The 21,799-nt window shown below is 38.6% G+C and overlaps 1 protein-coding gene across 7 annotated transcripts in view; it reads right to left on the bottom strand.

Moving 5' to 3' along the window:
• Positions 1-344: 344 nt before the first annotated feature.
• Positions 345-21,799, bottom strand: part of LOC112984587 (opsin-5-like) — a 44,770-nt gene continuing 23,315 nt past the window's right edge. For 6 of the 7 annotated variants that reach the window (XM_064509441.1, XM_064509437.1, XM_064509439.1 and 3 more), the window contains 4 exons: positions 8,201-8,300; positions 5,927-6,031; positions 2,936-3,159; positions 345-2,285 (listed from right to left, as the gene is read on the bottom strand). In XM_064509441.1, the coding sequence (XP_064365511.1) occupies positions 1,848-2,285; positions 2,936-3,159; positions 5,927-6,031; positions 8,201-8,300 (867 nt within the window). In that variant the 3' untranslated portion in view covers positions 345-1,847. Of the gene's footprint in view, positions 2,286-2,935; positions 3,160-5,926; positions 6,032-8,200; positions 8,301-13,710; positions 14,438-21,799 lie in introns of all 7 variants that reach the window. The other variant, XM_064509442.1, reaches the window with a different exon arrangement.

Below are 21,799 nucleotides of genomic sequence, written 5' to 3'. Positions count from 1 at the left end.
TTTGGAGGAAAAACTGAGTATGCTCAGCGGTGCGACGGCTCAGCACACGCTGTGTTGCCAGGGTGGATTTTGTGCTAGACATAGGCGCTTTCACGACTGTGCTTTAGCCTTGGCTATCCAAGCCTGGCTTCATCCAACCATGACAGGATTTTGCTGTAAATGGTTTCATCTGTTTCTGCAGGTATGGCCTACAGTTTTATCTGGAAGCAAACAGTTTACTTATTTGCTTTTAATTATTTATGGTAATGAAATGGGGGTAGGGAGAGAAGCACCCATATCTCAAAATTTTCCACAAAAATGAATACACTTGCAGTTCAGATCTCTGGTTGTGAAAGAAAACACAGTTCTCCACTATTGCTTATAATGTTTATTTGTTTTTAAATTCAAAACACAGTTGAATTTCTTAACACAAATATAGCAATGGAGGAAATCAAGGTGGGCTCTTTGTGTAACTTTCCCAAGAAACACATATTTTAAAACATGCTTTTGCAAAACAGCTGCATTTTAGTACACCTGGACAGTGAGAAATTCCCGTCACAAACAGCAATGAGGTCTGCAACTAATCCCCCCCCCCCCCCTTGTTTAACACACAAGTGGCATTAAACGAACCCACAACATTTCCAGGGATAATACAGAGATATTTTTATGGAAGTCTCTGAGTATGCAGTAATTAGTAAGATGGGGAATTAGGAACTTATACTGCTGTGCTTTCATTGTGTAAAGCAAACTTGACAGAGTAGTGGGGTATTGCTAGTAACCCCTGAGAGTCTTGCTATTGTTATGAACTCTACAGCTTAGTTTTTAAATCATTGTTCTTAACTGCTAAGTAGTTATATTTATCAGAAAGTCATTTTTTTACCCATAGGCAGGTATGAAGATGTTTTTTAGAAGTAGCAGTTATGTCTTAGATTATATTTTGTAAATAGCTCTGATGTCACACTTCATCAATATTCTTGCAAACTTAGTGTTGTTATCTGTTTCATTACCTGTACAATATCTCTTTTTCCACTTCAAGAGTCAGAAAACAATCAATTTGGAGACAGATGAGTGAAATTAAAGCCAGCTTCCTGAATCTGAATGTTATAGCTGGGCCCAACTCACTAGAGAGATCAAGGAAGAGGGAAATAATTCCACAAACCAATAAAGAAAAGTGTGAAGTTACCTTTCAGATTACAGTGACTAGAAAATACCAGTATCTGCAACTCCTAGCACTTGCATAGAGACACACAGAGTCAGGCACAGAAGCACACACACGGTCAGGCACAGACGATCAGACACACGCGTGCACACACGCAGAGTCTGGGAGCACCACGGCAGGCAGGCTTCAGTGCCCTGCAGGGACCACATGGCTTTGCCTACCCTCTAGCGACCAGCAGTGCAGCGGCTCCACAGCAAGCTCAACAGGGCACGTTCTCCTACGGCCAGGGGCAGTGCAGCACTGTGGAGCTAAAAAGATCGTCTATAGCAGGGATGGTTCAAGACTTAGAAACATATTTGGAAATGTAACTTCCTAATTAATAATATTTGGATAGGAATGTATTAGGTATTTTTGCTAGTTAATGTCTTTTCTTTGCAAATAAGTTTTCCTTTTCTTCCTATAGTCTTGCATGTGAAAATGAAATGTTTCTGGCTCTGGGTGTGCTGCCCATCATTGTAATGTGCTTCATAGCATTTTGTACCCTATATTGAAGGAAAGTATCACTTTATCATCTGATTTGCTTGAGTTGCATGGTCATCATTGCTACAGCAAGAAACTAGTGGATTGGAGATTAGGAAATCATTCAAGCAGTGATTTGAAGGGTCTTGCCGCACACAGAGTGGGTGCATGTGTTAAGTGGCCACAGAACTTACAGTCTATCGCATTCAATATCAGGGTTATTGGATGGTGTATCAAGGATACCAAAATACACTTCCCTGTTTACTGGAGGTGGGGTGTTGGTTGGACTTCCAACCCCAGAATCAGGGCTTGACGCAGCATGCATTTCTTCTGCATACTTCTCTTCTTTCTGAGAAGGCTCTTGTTTTTGCTTGAGGTTTTTGAAACGTTTGAGCTTCACAGGGTCCTTGACTTCTTTGGCACAATGGAACAGGATGAAGATGTCCCTCCGAAATTTGGAACTCATTCCAAAGTAGATAATGGGATTGTAGAAGCTGGCAGATTTAGCAAATAAGCTGGCAAGGATGCTGGTAAGATTGGGCACAGAGTGACCACAGGCTGACCATATAGAGATGACGGCATACGGTGACCATGCAATAATGAAGGCTGTGCAAATGACAATAGAAACCTAAAAGACAGAAGAAAAATAGCTTTAAATCTCTTCTGGAAGCCTTACGGAGAAGACTTCATCAGAGAAGTGATATACAGTGAATAGTAGCTTGAACACTTGGCTGGAAGGGAAGCATTCATGTTGTCCTGAAGCTATGGCTCACAGGATAGTTACAGACAGGCAAAGGATTGCTTGGATCAAGCCAGGAAGACCAAGAAGCTATCTACCTTAGGTTAGCACAGTTATGCGTGAGCAATGCCTTAACTAATGGAAGATCACTGCAATCCTTTGTATGTTTATGTGAATTCATAAGGTTTAGGGCAGACTTAAGCCAATGGTAAGTAACTGAAAGCTCCACTGTAACTTTTATGTATGCTCAGAAGTAATACAGCTCTGAAAGAAAAAACAATATGCCAAACCAAGATTTTTTTTTGTGCTGTACAGTACGCTCCAATAATATTAAGCTTATTTTTCACCTGTGATGTAGCACCAAATATTAGCCTACTGCAGGGGGGAGGAGTTTTAAAAAATCTTCATGTTATTCTGAGCTCAAACTTTGTCACTGTAGATTGAAGAGATATGAAACGTGACTGATTTGTTTGGTTGTCTTCCGTTCTAGCTGGGACTAATTTTAAGACAAAATCCACCAATGTGAAACCCAAACTCACCCTTGTGACATCTCGCTCCATTCTCCTCTGTCTATCTGTTGGATCACCCAGGCCTGTTAGCACATGGCTTAATTTGACAGTATTGATTATTGAAACATATGAGAAAATCATGACAATTACAGGTAGGAAAAAGCAGAAGATAAAAATGGAGACAATGTAGGATTTGTAGATTGTAGAGAAGTTGGCTTTTGCCCAGTCTATCTCACACGTTCCATACATGCGATCTGGAAAGCAAAAGTAATTTGGTTAGCATTTTTAGAACATTTACTTGCTTTTGTGTGTTCATTTGATCAGTTTAAATAGTGTGGTTTTCTTCTTTTAGAAAGTAAAGAATAGAGTGATCTTGCTGATTTTATGAGCTGTGACATAATATTCTACATAAAGAAATTTTCAAGACACCTAGACAACAACAAGTATTAATGAGGATTATCATTCTGCTCAGTTTAGACTTCTAGTGCAAATCACTAATGAACAAAGTGTTGTTTTAGAACAGGAAACTGTGATACTTTATAATAAAAATGAGTATTTATTTGGTAGGTTAGATATTCTGGAGCATCATCTTCTCTTATTTGACATCATTTTCTACATAGTAATTTCCTGAAATATGCCAAAGAATGTAAAAAGTCTCTACTTATGTTGCAAAGCAGGAAATAAAAATATTAAAGTTTCTTTTACAATAGAAGCCAAAAGGCAATGAAAACTTTACTGTAGTAAAAGGGACATGAAAGTAAGTTGATTCAGCTAACGATAAAGATTACGGGAAGATGAAGCATAAATACTTAGATATGAGGCATTCTCTTAAATAGAAAGTGTACACTTCTACAATTACAAAGGAGCTGCAAGCTCTTTAAAAAAAGAAAAAGTTGGGTGGATTGCAAGATCTGCAACTAATGAGATTTACAAAAGAACCCTAGCTGATCAGGCATCCAAGGGAAAAACAGTGGGCGTAAGGTACAGTCTCTACTTAAATACTTTTATGAAGAACATTTGACCTCTTTAGATGGTTTGATGTGCTTGCTAATGTGTCCTGATATCAAAATCTTGAGTTAGGTAACTTGACAATTTTCTGTGGATTTTAAATTGTTGTTTTAAGTGGAACAGGCTGTTTTTTTCTGATCAGTGGTGGCAGCAAACTGTATTAGGTAATTTTGGTTCATGCTTCATGTATTTATAATCAAGTATTAACAGGTCCTGGAAATACAAAACAGGTGAAGCCTGTGTGATTTAATGACAGAACTCTCCCTGACAGCCAGTGAAAATTCTGGGAAAAAAAAAAAAAAATCCCCTAATTCCCCACAGGTGATCTGAGGTTTAGATGGAATAAATTAAAGGAGCAAAAGATGAAAATCTCTTTTTGCAGTCCTCACTGTTACATTGCAGACCCTTTTCTGCCCCACATCAGCTGTACCTCTGGGCTTTTTTCCTAACCCAAGGGCCGGGTCGTGGCCTTTGCGGAGCCTTAGCTTCCAGATCCTCACCCATAGTCCCCATGAACACGGTCTCCAGGGAGAAATATTTATGATGCAGGCCATTATTTTATTTTATTTGCAGACCATTTTCAGCCGCATGCCATTTGCAGCTCTGGGCTATCTTCTTTTCCAACGCTAACTCTGGGCCTCGGCCGAGCCTTAGCCCCTAGACCCCTAGTCTTGTTCTTTACGAACGAGCTCTCCTTGGAGAAATCTTTTTGCAGCCCACATGATTGCTTTACAGCCCTGTCAGCCCCATGCCAGCTGCAGTTCCAGGGTTTCTTCTTTTCCTAACCCTAACCCTGGGTCTTGGAGTCTGCTGATTATTAGCCCCCCTCTCCCCATCCTTTTTCCCCGTAATATGCTCTCAGGAGTAGAAACCTCTTTCTTTTTCTGCTGTTTTGCAGCCTCTATTCCATCCCACATTACCTGGAAATCTAGGCTTTATGATTTCTATTTATTTTCTGAGAGTACTTCTCATTTTCTCTGCCTATTTGTCCCACTCTGAGCATTATGCTCCTGTTTTCATAGCCTGATACATGACATGTATCAGTGCATGTGGGCTGACATGGTTCCACGTTCTCTTTTCTAAGTGTTAATAGCTATTTTAGATGCACCAAAGAAAGGGCTGTTTTTCCTATATGACTTTGCATGCCTCAGCTCTGGATTCTGCCTGACTTGCTATTGCCCTGCAGGTCCTTGCATTTTTGCCCCTCACCTCTCATCTGTTATTTTATGAATATGCTGAATATCACAGGTCAAGTAACTGATGCCTACAGGATACAGGCAGATAGTTGTTGGATAATTTCAGTTGGATGATTTCAGTTATTAGAACTCCTGTACAATTACCATTTGTTCCTAGAGATTTGTTAATGTTTTCTTTATTGAGCTGCTCTACAAACTTAATTTTAAACAATTTCTCCAACTTTTTCCCTATGGAGAAATTTTCTAGTGTGGGAATCTATCTTAGCTATTGAATTACCTCAGTGTTCACAATCCACCTCTTTTTCCTTTTTTCCCCCTAATTTTTTTGCTATGGCCTTATTTTACACCCTAATCATTTCTTGTATTGACAGACTTTCTGGCATCTTTTTCTTCTTCTGCTATGCTAGTGTTCATACTTTCAATAAACTGTCCCAAAAAATCTTTTTGGCATGTCTTATTATAGTTTAACCTGCCAGAACTTGTGTTCTTTTCTTGCTTCCTAATTTTGACAGTTTCTGAAGGACGTCTTTTGATTTGATTTCCATTACCTCACTGCTTAACCACACCAAATATTTCTGGCCCCTTTTATTCATAGATAATACACTTTTGGTTGAAGTCTCTGCTATGATATCTTCAAAAAATCTTCTTATAGTTGATAATAAAGCAGACAATACTCTGGACATAAGTCATGCATGATGAATGATTTTCTCAGTTCCACTGATAATTGGTGTGGCTTTCAGCAAGAAAGAAAGGTAAATATCTTTGTTCAGTTAAGTGGAGAGTTGCCAAATAAGTACATCTGAAAGATATCTATTACCTGTATAACTGCCCCAGCCAAGCAATGGAGCTGCTGACCAGAAGAAAGCTGCTATCCAAATGAGAATCAGAGCCACTGTCATACTGCTGTTGCTGATGCAATGACCTGGAATGGTACGGTTTATTGAGAAAAGAATACTTAATAACTCATCCATATCCCTGCAGATGAAATCTAAACTCATTCTTATACCAACTGCTAATAAGGAAAATACAGTGATTTGAAAAAATGCTAAGGTGAAAAATACATAGAGCTTAAATTTGAAAGCATCTGTCAGGCTTATAAGTGTTCAAGACCATTACCAAACAGTGGAATTGAATAGCTATTAGAAGACAAAATAGGTTTGTTCAGCACTGCAGAATTATTAAATTCTATGTTGGATTCATGTTTTGTAATTTTGTAAAAAGTAGGAAACAATTATTACTTAAGTTTTACACTAAAACAAACAACAGAAGTATAAATTCACAGGATTTTCTTATTCACTCCAAAGTTTTCACTGTTAAAAAGGAGAAAAAAATGCTCAAACTACATTATTTCTTCAGTACAATTTGATTTAATCCTTCTTCCCATTGCCATATATTGGGATTATTTTTCATCTAAACTGGAAATCTTCATACAGCTACCATACTCTGTTCCTCAACACTTCTATAAAGTTATACTGAGCACTTGCTTAGATTTGCTTAAGAGGTAAATTTTAAATTTTGCATATCCTCGGTGAACATATGATACAGCTTGCAAAAGAGAAACCCATGTTCTACATGTGGCTTTATAAGATGCAATGAATATGAGATATAAAATACATTATAGCCAAATTCTAACAGCTCAAACAGCAGGTTCTGTTGAAAATGAACTTCAACAAATATATCATTGTAACAAACTGCAGAAGTTCCTGTGGAAAAAGATGTTCCTACAGAAGTTCTTTTCACAGCTAATTAGAAAAAAAAATGCATATGATGCGTCCGATGTATTTATGCATATTTTATATTCAGATGTTGATAGTTTCCTGGTTGAAAGTTGGTGCAAGCCAATCATAACAAAGACAGGAAAATTGATAATACATGATCTATGGATGGGTGTAGGAATTACTGCTGCCTGGAAGACTAGGGAGAATTCATGGAAGATGTAAGTGGAAAGGAGAGATATAAAGTAAGGCTCCTAATGGAGATAAAAGTTTTCAGCAAAACATGAGGTCCAAGATGAACAGTAAGGAAAGGTTACTATGGATCTCATGAAAGGGAGTGTCTGGGATGAGTGCGGTGATGTAATGATGCACAAAAGGAAAGAAGGTAGATGGAGGCATGTTTATATTGTGTTGCCCGCATAAGCAAGCCAGCAGAATAAGGAACAGGAAACATGCAAAGATTTTCAGATTAGATTTGAACAGTGAGACACTGATATGCCTTTAGAGAGGCATTTATAGGAAAGGTAAAAACCTAAAATTCAAAAAAACCAGAAAGGGAACATTTAGTAAAAGGTTTTTAGCATGGGAGATAGTAAGGAACAGTGACTGCCCAAGACATTCAGGCTGTAGATCAACAGGGCATTAGAGAAGGAAGAGGTGTGCAGGAGAGGCGGTGATGAGAACGTCTCAGAGATCTGGGAGGCAGGCAGGACCCAGGGGCCATCTGGACAAGATAAGGCTATGTTTGGTCCTGGAAGCAGTGGGGGTAATTCTCACCTCCCTCTCCATGAATCTGACTGCAGAGGGGAGACTGGAGAGGCTTGCTGGGACATCAGACTGCACCATGCTGCAAAGCTTGGGGGGCAGATATGGAGGCTGAATGCTCCCAGTGCCGACTAAAGTCCATAAGGCCTGCTCTGAGCAAACCCCACCAAAACAGCACTGAGAGTAAAGATGTTTGCATGGAGGGCAGCCTTCCAAACCAGGGTTATTATCAATGACTGGAAACTCTCCTCAACATTATTTCATAGATTAAATTTGCTGCTTTACAGTGTGGTCCCACCGAAGATGTATGCATCACTTAAGAGTCATTTAAGTTGTATTTTGAGGAATACAGAGGACCAGCAGGACCTGTGATATCTTTGGCACAAGAGTGAATTTTACCCAGGGTAACCAAAGCGTACTATTAACAATTTGGCTCTTATTTGGGTTAACTCTCAAGAGGTCTATTCAAACATGTTTCTAACAAACATGAACGGGTTAGGTTATGGTTTCCAATGCATCTAACTTATATTTGATAAATCCACTGACTGAATGGAGTACAGATTTACACCATGGTAAATGAAGGCAGAATTGGACCTGCCTTTATTCCTTACCTCTCTCAGGATGGCAGCCTTTTATGTAGCGAGTCACGCTGATTACTGTAAGGGTATTAATGCTAGCCAGGCCAAAGAGAAGTGTCAGGAATCCGTCAACCTAAAAATAAAAAATAAAAAATAAATAGAATATTGCAGGAGTTTCTCTTACTGCAGGGTGCCAAAGGCAAAAAAGAACTACAGGATTTACTTCTGTCATTTTCATATTCATGCTCTTGAAAATTGTTCCAGACTAGCAGGGAAATATAAAATGTCAGGAGCAGTTATCTTCTGCAGGATCAGTGAGCAAGGAAATGTTCAAAAATTAGAGAAGTGCTCTGTCATGTACATAGAATAAGCAAACACACCCTCAGCTATATGCTTTCCAAAAATGATTTGCCAAATTAAGGAGAAAAAAAGATGAAATGAAAACAGGTAAAACCTTGACTAGGTAAAACCTTGACTAGGTAAAACCTTGACTAGGCAAAAAGGGACTGGATGCAGCCAGCCATTTTAGGTAGGGCAGACATGCAAACTGAACCCATAAATTTTAAGCCAAAGTGGGGAGAATGCAGTAGTTAATGGGCTTGGCTATGGGAGGAGAAGGGGGGGGACATACACATGCGTGCACGCACACAATTAGATTAAACCATCCAGAGCTAAAACAGCCAAATAGATTGAAGTAATGCTGGTGTTATTGATTGCATGCTGTTTGTTAAGCCCTCATTCTCATCTCTGACTCATACAGGCAGAGCCTTATGGCTGTGTAGACTCCTTTTGACGTCAGCGTCTCAGCAGTCTACATGCAGAACGGTTACAATTCTGGTAGCTTCATTTCTGGGTATAGGAATGAATTTGCTGCTGAATGTATTGAGGATGGACATAGCCATCTGCCAGGGAACACTATATGGCTGGGAAATGATCCAGGTAACACTTTAAAGGCAGTCTTATTTTTGAAAGCTTGGAATCATATACCAAACCAGCAAGAGCTGAGAATTGCTTGAAAGTGCCAGTTTTACACTGAGTGAAGTAGGAACATTGAGCAAGTGTCACTGGACTGTAACTTGGCATTCAAGTAGTAAAATTATCAGAGGGAAGCCACGTCATTATTCTAAGGGAACAAACTCCGTCTTTGTGTGAATGGGCACAACTCCCATGGAATTCAATTTATTCCGGAGGTGAATCTGGGGCTTTAATCCAGGCTTAAAGCTGAGTCCATGGCAGATTGTATAAATTAAATTGGGTGAAAGGTTAGGAAAGGGAGACTATATCATTTCTTCTACTGCTGTTTTTGTTGCCACCAATGCCCTTACATTGCCTCTATATACTTTTTAAGGCTGACTTTTACAGACCCACAGCATTTTAAATGCATGCACGATGTGCTACTACAACAGTCTAAATCCAGTCTAAATCTGAATTTATGCTCCATTTACAGTCATCTCATACTTGCTGTATAACTGTTACCACATTTTCATCAGAAACTTTCAACCTCGGATGTCTCAGCTGCTTACTGCAAGCTGCACTTGGCTCAGTTTGGCCACTTGTCAGCTTTTGGGATTAGTGAAATACGTAGAAACACAAATGTGCTCTGCATTTCATTACTTTATGCATGCAAACAGCTGCCACTTCTCTGTGTGCTCTAATTGTACTTCACAAATTCAGAAAACAGCATGATCAAGGACTACTGAGTAACCACGCAGCATAAGATTAAACAATTGCATGAGCTGCTAGGTTAGAAAGGGAGTAGTGTTTCAGCAATGATGTAAAGAAACATGCTGAAATTAAGCCTAAAGAGCTGTGAGATTTAATACTAAAGTACTAGGACAAGCTTCTTAGTGTGCATCAATTAGCCTGTCCATGCTGAAACTTGTTGTGTTTTTTTTTTTTAACTGAACTATGTTTGGGTATGTTTTGTCACCTGCAGCTGTGAGCACTATTCTTCCATTCCCACTTTCCTACTGTGAGAACAAAGAGAGACAATTATATTAAATTATCAATTCAAATAGCCCTTGAACACATGTACAAAGGAAGGAAAGCAGGTCTGAAAATACACTCTTGCCCTTTATCACTTAAGAGGAAACTGTGTCACCATAACAAAGACCAAACCAAAATGTTTTTTTGGATTGGTGATCTGCTAAAAAATGCAGTTTTAACTAAATCAACATATTTCATAAGACTGAGCCATTGTCAATTCCCCGTGCCATTTTCGTAATATTTCATAACAGAGCATTTCAGCCTGAGCATGTCAAAATACTATTGCTGCTGCTTGTGGGGGGGCTATCCTTCAGAGATCTGGCCAAGACCACACAATTAATATGTGGCTAAAGTGGCAAGAGTCTCCCAGGTGGCAGCTGTGCTAACCACAGAGTGTGTGATTTAGGAACAGGTAACAGAGTCAAATGTCAAGGAGTGAAGGAGAGCAGTCAGGATGATAAAAGTGCAGTGATGAACTGAGGAAAGGAGATATAGGAGTGAAGCAGTCTCCTGCGGGAAGTTGTCCCATTTGGAACGTTAAAACAAGAGAGGGCATCCAAGAGGGGGAAGTGCTGCACAGGGAGCTGGATCCTCAAGCACGTATTTTCCATGCCAAATTTCTGCAAATCTACTGGTGAAGAGTTAGCACTCGAGCTAACTCTTACACATACACCATTTCCGAGAAACTCAGTTTCTCAAACACTTTTATACTGGTGTTACTTCAGAAGAAAAGGAAAGATCTTACTCTAGCTGTAGCTAGCCTAATCTAAGCATATACAAATGGGTATGGAAGAAAGATCTCTGCTATTCTCTCTGTTCTTAAAAAGACAACGCTGATTATAGCTAGCAACTAAAGCAGCTCCTTAGGATTCAAAGTAGTTAGCAACAGCATAATTGGCATAGTACCAATTTCTGTAGCCAGAGATACTAATATATATGGGTGACAATAAATTAAGATATTCTCATTTTTCTGCAAATTTAAAAATATATGAAATGTTAGCCAAGGAAATACTAGAATACTAGATAACATTTCATCACGTTGATGCTTTTCCTCTTCCCCAGTTCTATTTTTCCTTTTCTTTTATTCTACCACCAGCCAGCTCCTTCCTTCCACAGTCATATCCTACTTGAGGCTCCTACTCCCACTGCAGCACTCCCCTGTTAGATGCCCCTCCATTTTTCTGTAATGCAATGTTGTCCTTCCTATTATCAAATATGATCAAATAACAGCAGTGCTCATAGGTAATAATGAATTCTGATACAAACAGGAAGCTGATCTTATGGTAATTTTGATACACTAGCCTTTTTCTTTAATCCATTGAGAAATAGTAGTAGCTTAGCAGTTTTGAAAGCTTTTCACTCAGTGCCGTATCAACATTGCTCCCTTGGCTGTACAGATATTCACAGAACTTGCTCATTATCTTTATTGCTCTTTGAAGCTAAGACACAAATTGAAGACAAGACTGTTTATTCTTTGTGCTTCTTGTGCCTTGTTTTAAATCTCATTAATGCTCTTGATATTTTATTTACAACCCACAATAAGTAAAGCTGCCACTGCATGCAGATTAGTTTTTTAAGGTTTGCTTCAAACACACTGAAAGTCAGGAATCCCCTTGGCACCAACAAACTTTTAGCTATGAGCTTGGATGTGCCCTAGTTTTATTACTTTTATACTCGTGTATCCCTTCTGACTTCATAAGAGTTGTCTTCATCTAAAGCAGATGGAGTAAAATACAGCCTATTGTTCCTATTCTTGGAGTAATCAAGGTTTAATGGCACAAAAGCATATTACCAAAGTAGCTATTACATTTCAATTTAGGCTGAAACAGTAATCTCACCAGCCAGAAAGACTGTATCATTCCCTCCTCTGGCAATACAATACAAAACAGACACTGGTGAATCTGTTGCAATTTCCTGAAGTGCATTTACTTCCCTTCTGAACCACAATGTGTTGTCTTTCTCCTCTATTAAATATAAGATAACGAGTATGTAAAGAAAAAGATAAGCTTTAACAGGGATTATTTTTCTATTGCATGCATTGAAACATCACAATAAGCTTGCTCAAAATAATTTTATGAATACAAATCAAATTTTTCATGATCATAATATAAAGAGATAATGGTAATAAACCTCCTTAAACCCCAAATACAAGAAAATACCTAACTGATCTTTACAGAATCCACTTGGAAAATAAAATAGGTAGGAACTTTGGACAATAGAATTTTTTTAATTTAAGAAGTTCTAAAAGTTTGCAGTAAGTGAGAAAATATTTGAATTGAATCTAATGACGGCATTACTCTCTTGTTTGTCTAATACCTCAGTGAAGCATCACCTAGACAATTTTACTATAGCTAAACTCTTCTGTCACATGGAAGAACTGCCAATGCACATGAGCAAAATCAGTCTTCATGGTAGACTACTCAAAATTTGCAATGTATAGTGTTCTAAAGCACTAAAAATAGTTTCTTAAAATTTACTATAATGTAGGAATTAGAAAAGAATTATAATCTGCTACAGTTCCCACAATGCCTTCCATTCATGCCAGATTGCTGTGCTGAGTGGTTGCATTCTGCCCTTTTAAAATGTCTGAGCAGACTTGAAGGGTAGCCCTGTTTAGAGGTCATTGTATTAATCCAATCCATTGTGGGTCCCTGACACAAACAGCACTTAATTTACTAAAAACAGTGAGAAATGATATGCTATATGATTAGAGAGTTTAAACCATTAAGTGAGAACATCAGACACTCAGTATTTTGCGTTCACCAAATGATTAGACATTTCTATTGATTGCATATATAGAAAAATATTTTAAATATAGGAAAATATTAATGGAATATTTAGGCTATACAGTTAAGTGTTCAGATATATAGTTATACTGCACAGTCAAATGTACAGTTAGTGCCAGCTATTCACATAAGTAGTAGCTAATGTATATCAGATTTTGGCCTTAGTAATGTTAATGAACCCAGAATAAGGCCACTTGCTTGCATGAAGTTATCTTAGGTTTGTATACTGGCTTAATCAAATGAGATTCAAAGTTCATTTAATTTGGGCTGGCTTTTAGCTATTAGTTGTAGCACTCTCATGTCATGATTTATACTCACAGTAGTATATACCCCTATAGATGAGTATGGTTAAGTCAGTCCCAGAACATAACAATCACACCAAGCCTAAGTGCATGCTCTTTAGCAAACAGACAGAAATTTCTTTCAGAATTTTTCCTCACAGAATGTCATCATGTGACAGTCTCACTGCAAGTATCATATCTCCACAAGCTCATACGCTCTGGGCTTATGCTGAGGGACCATGACATGTCTCCTACCTCCCCCATCAAACCATAAAGAATGGAGGTGGGAGGAGAGGGAGCCACCAACCATGTAGCTCATACCACCTAAATCCAGATACAACTTCAGCTTAAATGCTTTATTAGCTCCTCTCCACTTCAGTGATGTTATGACCAAGCCTGCTTGTTTACTGTTAGCACCACTATTAAAAATAAATAAATAAATAGATAAATAGATACATAAATAAAAGGAGGAAGCAGCCTCTTGAGTCACCTGTCTCATCTTTAAGTTTCCATGAAAAGCAAAGCTGACTTTGTGGACATGGTGATCTAACTCCAATAACTGGGATCCTTTAATGTCAGAATAAGTCCCAGTTTTATTTTCAAAGTAAAGACGTACTAGCTTTTCCTTTTCAGAATGTTGCAGTAAATGGTTCTGCAGTCTTATAAACCTCTCCAGGGAAGAAGGGGTCATGCAGACTGTTCCTGGGTTCTGCAAAATAGCCTGGAGATTACAACTGACCCTCCAAGGTCTCCAAAGTACAATTGTCTGTGCTGTTTCCCAGCAAGAGGGAATCTGCTTACATAGTCACCATCAGGTTAATACAAGGTCATTCCTGATTGCTGGCTGAATGCCTACCAGTGAAGTTATTCTTCTGCTCACAAAGCTCTTGAGCACAAAGCAGGGCAGGTTAGCTCTGGCACCATTTCAGCTCTCAATGGCCAGGACTACAACATGCTATGTCCCTGCAAGTCTGGAAAAGCACCTTTGCTACTTGGAGCTCTCCTGATATGTTGATACTCTTGGCTCCTCTAGATTGCTTACTCAAATAACTGGAGAAAAAGAAGATAACTGAAAGAGCCCAAGAAAATGCTTATAATCCTAAAATGGGTAAAGGCATAAGGGTCTTCATAACACATGCTGTATGTGATAGAATCCAATCACTCCTAACAGGAGAGTCACACTCATTGCCAAGGTGTCTTAGTAGCCCAGGGAAAGCCTGAAATGAAAGTGCAAAAGATATAGATTAGTCTTGGCCTTAAAGAGCTATCATGAAAGCCACCTGGTGCAATTTCATCCTTTCTCAAGGGACAGTTGTGTGGAAATTAAAAAGTGCCAAATATTGGATGCCATGTCATACAAAGCCCATTGCAAACAATGGGCATCTTATCATTGGCTCAGTCAGCACCAGGTCTGGCTCAGCCTGAGCAGGCATCACTTCCTATACATTAGAAGTATACTGATTTAATAGAATATATGCTCATGAAATAGAAGATAAGTAAACATGAGGCAAAAATATTTAGGATACTCACAGACATTATCATACTGATTTTTATGTTTCTTATGAAATTTTGGTAAAAGTGAGTGAGAACATGGCACACAGGCAGGATCCAGAAGGGACATGATTGTCAGTTCAGTCCTGTGGTGAGATCTAGAATGATGAAGTGATTAACAACAGCTTTTGAGAAGACATTTAATTTCTTTGAAACCCTCACCAGCATCAAAAGGATGAGGGAAACTATCATTTTCCATGTAAGGAAGTGGAAACAAAGAAAGGATGTTTCAAAGATCTCAGAGAGGAAAAGCTAGTGCAAGGATTAGAATGTAGGCTTTGGAAATTCCCAGCTCTGTGCAGTCACTACCAGACAATAAATGCCCTTTCTAGGGCATTTATCCAGTACTTGGGTGACATGGAAGGGGCTACGTCAAACTTGATAAACAGCTAAACAGATAGTTTGAGTATTCACAATTTTTCAAGTCCCAAATACATAACTTCCTTAATTTGTCACAATAGGCTGCAGAAATAATCATTTACAGAAAAATGAGAGAGAATTCATAGCTAATGAAAACTGGCATAACTTCCCTGCAGTCACATTAGTTACACTAAAATGATCTTCTATGTTGCTAATGATTCTGTTTGTGCAAAAGCACAGCTTTTCCCCCCTTCCATGCAGATGAAGTATTTTTCTCATTAAAATTTAGCTCGATGATGTCTGTGTGATTTGCTTTTACCTCTTCAACTGTAATGTGCACACTCTTTAGATTACATTGAGGTGGACCACAATTAAATAAATAGGAAAGACTCGACTCAGTTTGCATTTTTCTTTTCAGTATTCAAATCTCATTTGTCAAAGGAAACAAGAATAAGGACAGATTCTGGTGTTCATAGTATTTCAGATACAAAAATCATCCAGAAGAAAATATTTGAGAGAGGAAGATTTGTGTAGCACAGTGTGGGCAAAGTAAATGGCACATTTTTTTGACTTTACTTTATAGATCAGTCTCTGTATCTGCCTTTTCACAGCCGCCAGGGTGTTAAAATGTGCTGAATACAGAGCTAATGTTACACAGCTTTTCTTCAGCACCTTTAACACCTGTTTTATCTGTTAATGCTCTTAGTGCCAGTTCCATGATTTGACTTTGGGTTATTTTCATCTTACCAAAATGTCAGGAATGATAAGCTATATATAAGTAAAATCCCAGAAATATCATAACACAACAATGTGCTGATATGCAATAACTATTTCTCAGTGCCTTTTTACATTTGGTTTAATTTGTTTAGCTCTTTAATTTCTTTTTTTTTAATTTCTACAGCTCATAGGTAGATAGCTGAGCATTTTTCAGCTAAGTAGACTTTAGAACAGATTCCTGTGCTATTAAGGTTTTGGAAAAAGATCTATTTTCCTCTGTCCCAGCTTCAGCCCTAGAATTATGGTCTTGGATGATGGGATATACAGTCATGTTGTGAGATTCTTACACAATAAGCAGGGTTGAGCTAGCTCAGTCTTTGGATCAGAAACCTCCACCAATGTTAGTCTGCTGCAGAAAGCATTCCTGAGGCGTAAGGTACTTGTGTTCTTGCTCCATTGTGCACAAATGCTAGTGAACTCAAGTTGTCTCTACGCAGATAGTTCCCGAGAGAGAGAGAGAAGAAAAACATGAAGGAACAGTGAAGAGTGCTGTCTTGTTGGCAAGGACAGTAATGGAAGCCATCACTACCTCTCCTTGTAGCCAGCTGGGAGAGAGGGAGGAAAGGAATAAACCCTCACCCACCTCGACAGGCGTTGCTAGGGGTGAAGATGAATGTGTCATGGATTTGTCTGGGTTTTATGAGCAAGAGCTCTGTGGTAAACAGGGTAGCCATATGGACAGCTGCTGTGGAGAATGAGAGGGAGAGATGGTGGGGGAGAGATGTGCAAAGGGTGCTTCTTACATATGGAATGAATTAAAAGTGGGATGATTTGGTGAAAGGAAAAATGAGTGGATGAGTGGAGTAAGGTGGATGAGTGGTTGTCCTGGAGGTTGTTTGATGAAGAATGCAATAGAGACAGTGGGATGCAGTGATGCTGTATACCCATTTTCTTCGGCGATCCCCCAAATACCAACAGTAGAAAGGAAGCCCAAGAGCTTCCATTTTGGTCCTTTCCATCTGCCATTGCCGTAATCACCCAGTCACATTGACTGCTGAGCTACCACTGCTCAGTCATCTCACCCAGAGCATGAAGAAATATTATACCACATATATAAACCCTGTCTTGGCTTTTATAAACACACAACATCACAGACTGAGTCAACGGAGTTGATAGTCTAGCTAATTCTCCCTTTCTTCAAATATGGGGATCTAGTGAGCAAGATGGAAGAATCAGAAAGGCAGAGCAAAAAGATTAGAAGGATAGTTAAAAATATCCACAGTGAATGACCAGGTTTTCATGTAGTTTTTCACACAGCAGGCTAACCATGCATTTTTATATCCGCATGTGTTTTCCCTGCTATTTTGCTATGCTGCTGTAAGGTGTGGTAGGCACCCAAAGCCCCTGGGGGTCCTATACCATACAAGGAATCAAGATGTTCTCAGGTAATTTCTGTACAAACCACTTAGTAAGTCAAATGTTTCATGAACTCATCCTCCCCTTTTTAGACATGAAAGATTCTTATTGCAACTAAAGGGTTAATAATATGAAAAAATATAAATCAGAAATGGGCCTCATGCAAGATTTTCAGAACAGGTGGCTTAGCAGGTAGCCACTGATTCTGAAGTGAGACTTCTAAATATAAATGAACTGCTTTGTAGGCTACTGACTGCTAATGAAACCTGTTGAGTACAATGGAAACTAAGCATTTGGCACGACACACAATCAGGCCACTGTTTTATTAGACTGAACAGAGCTTTAGGGACCTGCTGCTAGCCCATTTCCTTTGAAAATGTTGGCATTAATGCATTTCTAGAGGATTTAAGTAGCTAGGAAAAAAAGGACATATGAAAACCATATAATCATACAGCTCTTGTCAACTACCAGCAAATGTTCTGTCAGATCCAATGTATTTTTTTATATTTCCTTATAAATTCAAAATACATTACTCAGTAATGAGCACTGAAATGAAGGCTCACTTTTCATATCAGACTCTATAGTATTATCATTAAACATCCAGCTAAGACATACAAAGCCCTGCCAAGGTTCTGTTCCCCAGATAAATTAACAGGATTTGAGATTCAGATCTCTGTGGGGTTTTTTTGAAAAAATCATATTAGACTTTTGGAAAGGACAGAAATACCTGGTTAAACACCGGGGGAAAAGGTAAAATACCATAATAACAATGAAAATAATGGGAGGGGAAAATAACTAATTGTTAAAATAGGAGTTTCACATTAGGCCACATCAAGTTTTAATTTTTTAGAATGAGATGAAATTCTAATTATTACATTATTTATAGTTATAAATACTCATAATCTAGTAGTATGCTACACTGAAGTATCAAATCTTTTTGTTTATTTCAGTATTGTTAAAGCAGGGCAGTTGGACATCCAGCTTTTCCTAGAGATCTAAATTTGTCTGGGATTTAGCTGGCAACTTCATTAGCTACAGCACCACAACTCAAAAATGTCTGTTAGGGAGCTAGAAATCCCAGAGATTTCCACAGGTCACATACTTCTCAACGCATGCACAGAAGAAGTGGTACCTTGAGAAGATTTTGGACTTTCTGGCTATCCAATACCCTTTTAGGATGCACACATGCCATGGGTCTGGTACTTGAGGAAGAGTCAGACAAACCATGCACAAGTGAATTAACGATAACAAAGTGCGCACAGTTAAACAATAAGTCTGCTCACTACACTGCCAAGTGTCTTTCTTTGTCCAGGACACACCAGACAAATATGGAAGCAGTGTATAAAGCACTGAAGCGCTAAGAGTGCAGGACTCAAAAACAGGTCTCCTCACTGCTACACAGGAACCCAGCCATGGGTGAGACAGTCACCTGTCTCCAGCAACCCTCGGTTGCTCAGAGAATAATTATTTCACAAAAGCAAAACACCTTCCGCAAAAGGGGATGAAAGCACCTCCTGCCAGAATGGCCCTTGGTGGGGTGGTTAGGGCAGGCAGCTGGGAGAGTGCCGGTGTGGGCTGAACCCCCTCAGATAACCTATGCAACTGAACTGTGACACTCACTAAGCTAATAGATAAAAGTTGAACACTTTGTTGTTGTTGTTCCTGAGGCTGCTTCTGTGCAGAACCTGATCTGTTGGGATGCTCTGTCAACACCAGGCTCACCAGATGGACAGAGGAATACCTAGACTGAAAGAGCTTTAAAGTAAGGTAAGTGTGTCTGTGATAGTAACAGTAGCAAGTACATCTGTGACAATACAGTGACCTGGAGATACTTACTCTACAATCCTTCGCTCACACTTGGCATACATCTTTTATATGTATATATATGTATATATGTATACACACACACATACATACATAAAAATATACACATATATATACATACATAAAAATATACACATATGTATACATATATATATATAAAGGTGGGTGGGGTCCCCACTAAGGGACTTTCTATGTCAGAAAGTACATGTGCTTGCAGCTTTATTTGCAGATTTCATTGCAACTTCTAATTCAGCAGAATATGAATGAAAAGCTTATGAAATGTATAAAAATATATGCTGAAGTGAGGCAAATATTAACTAGAAATATGGTCAGTGGGTGACAGATTGGTTTGGGTTGCTAGCTGATATTCACTGACCTGAACTTCACTGACCTGAACTTCATTATACAAATCGGTTGACTTACTGATAATCTTACCACGAATCACGAATGCTTCGTGAAACGGACAATGGCAGAAGGCCAGCGGGAGGCAGTTCTCAGAATTCAGCAGAATGAACCAAGTTAGGGAAAACACACTGGCCATGCTGATGAAAGAGCAGTATTTGTATATGTAAGAGCCCAGATGGTGATCCCTATTACTTTCAGAGGAATTCAAGAGAAGTTAGGAGGCCAAACAGATATTGACTTGGGAAAGCTGTCACAGAAGCATGGTCTTTAGCTTCCTGGCATCTAGCCTGGTCAGGGCGAGACAAACTTACCAGCTCTGTGGGGCAGCACCAAAGACAAAAAAATTATTTTTTTTCCCCTGGACCTTAACCGCAGTGTCTTAGATATGAAGTATATTTTGATAACGTGCACTTACTGTACCAAACATACCCATCTTTTTTATGCACAGAAGCTGTCCACTATTTCTCTACAGTATTCTTCCTAAAAACCTAAAAATAGCCATGCTACTCCCATAAATCATGAAATATCTTAACAAACTTTACCTTTCATCACTACCTTCTGTTTTGATTAACTTAATAATAAACAAGATGAATGCCAGAGTTTAAACTTGTTTTTGAGACTCCCAACACAGAACAAAATCTTGACAGAAACAGGGATCTCTTGTTGGATATATCCTGCTTTTTACTCAGCAATTCACAACCAGTTCAAGTATTCATTCAGACTGAAATTGACTTCTTCAGATTCCTCTTAGCTTTTCCCTTTTTAAATTAAAAGTTAGTGAAGTTGTTCAATAAGCAGTAGAAAGAACTTCTTATGTGATGCATTCTGTTTAGCACAGTTATTTACATGCAATAATTCTGAAGAAATATTTATCTGATCTCTCACCCAGCGCATGCTTGTTTAAAACTTTGACGCTGAGCCATTTCATTATGCATTCTGCCAAGAAAATGGGCTATATTCTCATCTTGTTGGATGCTGGTAAATGGATGGTGCAGGTCCACTGCAGGAAATAGAACTGCTTGGATTTACATCTCTGTGATGGAAATCAGAATCTGATCAAATAATTGTAAATCTCCTCCTCCTTACATGAACTATGAGCTGAATTCTCCTGTATTGGAAGTCTTGTTTTACAGGAGGGAATTAGAAATAATGCTTTAGATGTATTTTTCCGCTTAAATTCTACTCAGATGTTTAAATCCTTTTTAAAAATTTTAACCACATGCATGCATGTGGTATACTATGTAGATATAATATCATTTTCAAATTAACACATATTAGACTAAAATGTGCTAGGTAGGTAGAAATTTTTTAACTACTTTACTTTTTCTTTTTAAACTTTTTTTTAAAAACTTTTTTTTGTCTAAAATAGTTACAATACTTACAACAGAACAGACAGCAGAATTCCTTGCACAGGTAAGCCTAGAGTACCTCTGCAGAAGTAGAAATGTTGACTTCTACAAATGCAATGCTGATGAAATTTCTGACAATTAAGAACATTTTTAGTTATCATGAGACAGATTATGCCTTCATTTGTGCCTGTAAAATACCAGATCCTGTTGCTATATTTCTTTTTTTACCCCCTTGTAATTGGAATCAGTAGTTTTTGCCTATCTCGGCATAGGACTCTCTTAATACATGAATAAACAAAGGTGCCATTAACTTTTAATTAGCATGAATGCACTTTCAGTTCCTATCTGAAATGATGAATTTAAAATTTTAGAGCCTATTGAGGATTACCAAAGTAGTAACTTTAGTATTTTAAAAATCAGAGGGTTTCTTTAGAAAAGCCAAGTGTCACTAATGTCCTGAACTAAATCTTTGGAACTCAATAGCTTCAAACTTTGTTTGATATCTAGATTTTGGAAATGGATGCTGTTTAAAACCAGGAGATCCAACTAAAATTACTTAACATACACTGATCAACAGACTATGTGGGTACCCCAAAAATGTTAAGGACCACTTCCCTTCTTTTAAAGGCAGTTCAAGCACAGCAAGATTAAGGGTGTGATTCTCACCTCCATCTCAGTCTTTCTACATCTACAAAAAATGCCACAGCTCCATAAAGAGACTCTAAATAGTCCTAGTCAGCCAAAGAAGAGCTCCCAGGCACAAACACAAGGGGATAAAGCCATAAGGCTGCTGTCAGAAAACTCCCTTGCAAATGAAGAGGTGCGGACACAGCGGATCATGAAGTGTTGATTCTTGTGTGTGCTGTGCTTTATGCGGCAGCCCCCAAAAAACAGCCATAGTGCAGACAAGACTACAAACTATACAAAAAATGTCAGGGGCTTCTTGGCCTCTGGAAC

This window comes from Dromaius novaehollandiae, chromosome 3 (assembly GCF_036370855.1).
Source record: "Dromaius novaehollandiae isolate bDroNov1 chromosome 3, bDroNov1.hap1, whole genome shotgun sequence".
Classification (NCBI taxonomy): domain Eukaryota; kingdom Metazoa; phylum Chordata; class Aves; order Casuariiformes; family Dromaiidae; genus Dromaius; species Dromaius novaehollandiae.
The sequence above is the reverse complement of the archived record's forward strand: the minus strand, read 5'-3'. Positions and strand labels throughout refer to the sequence as shown.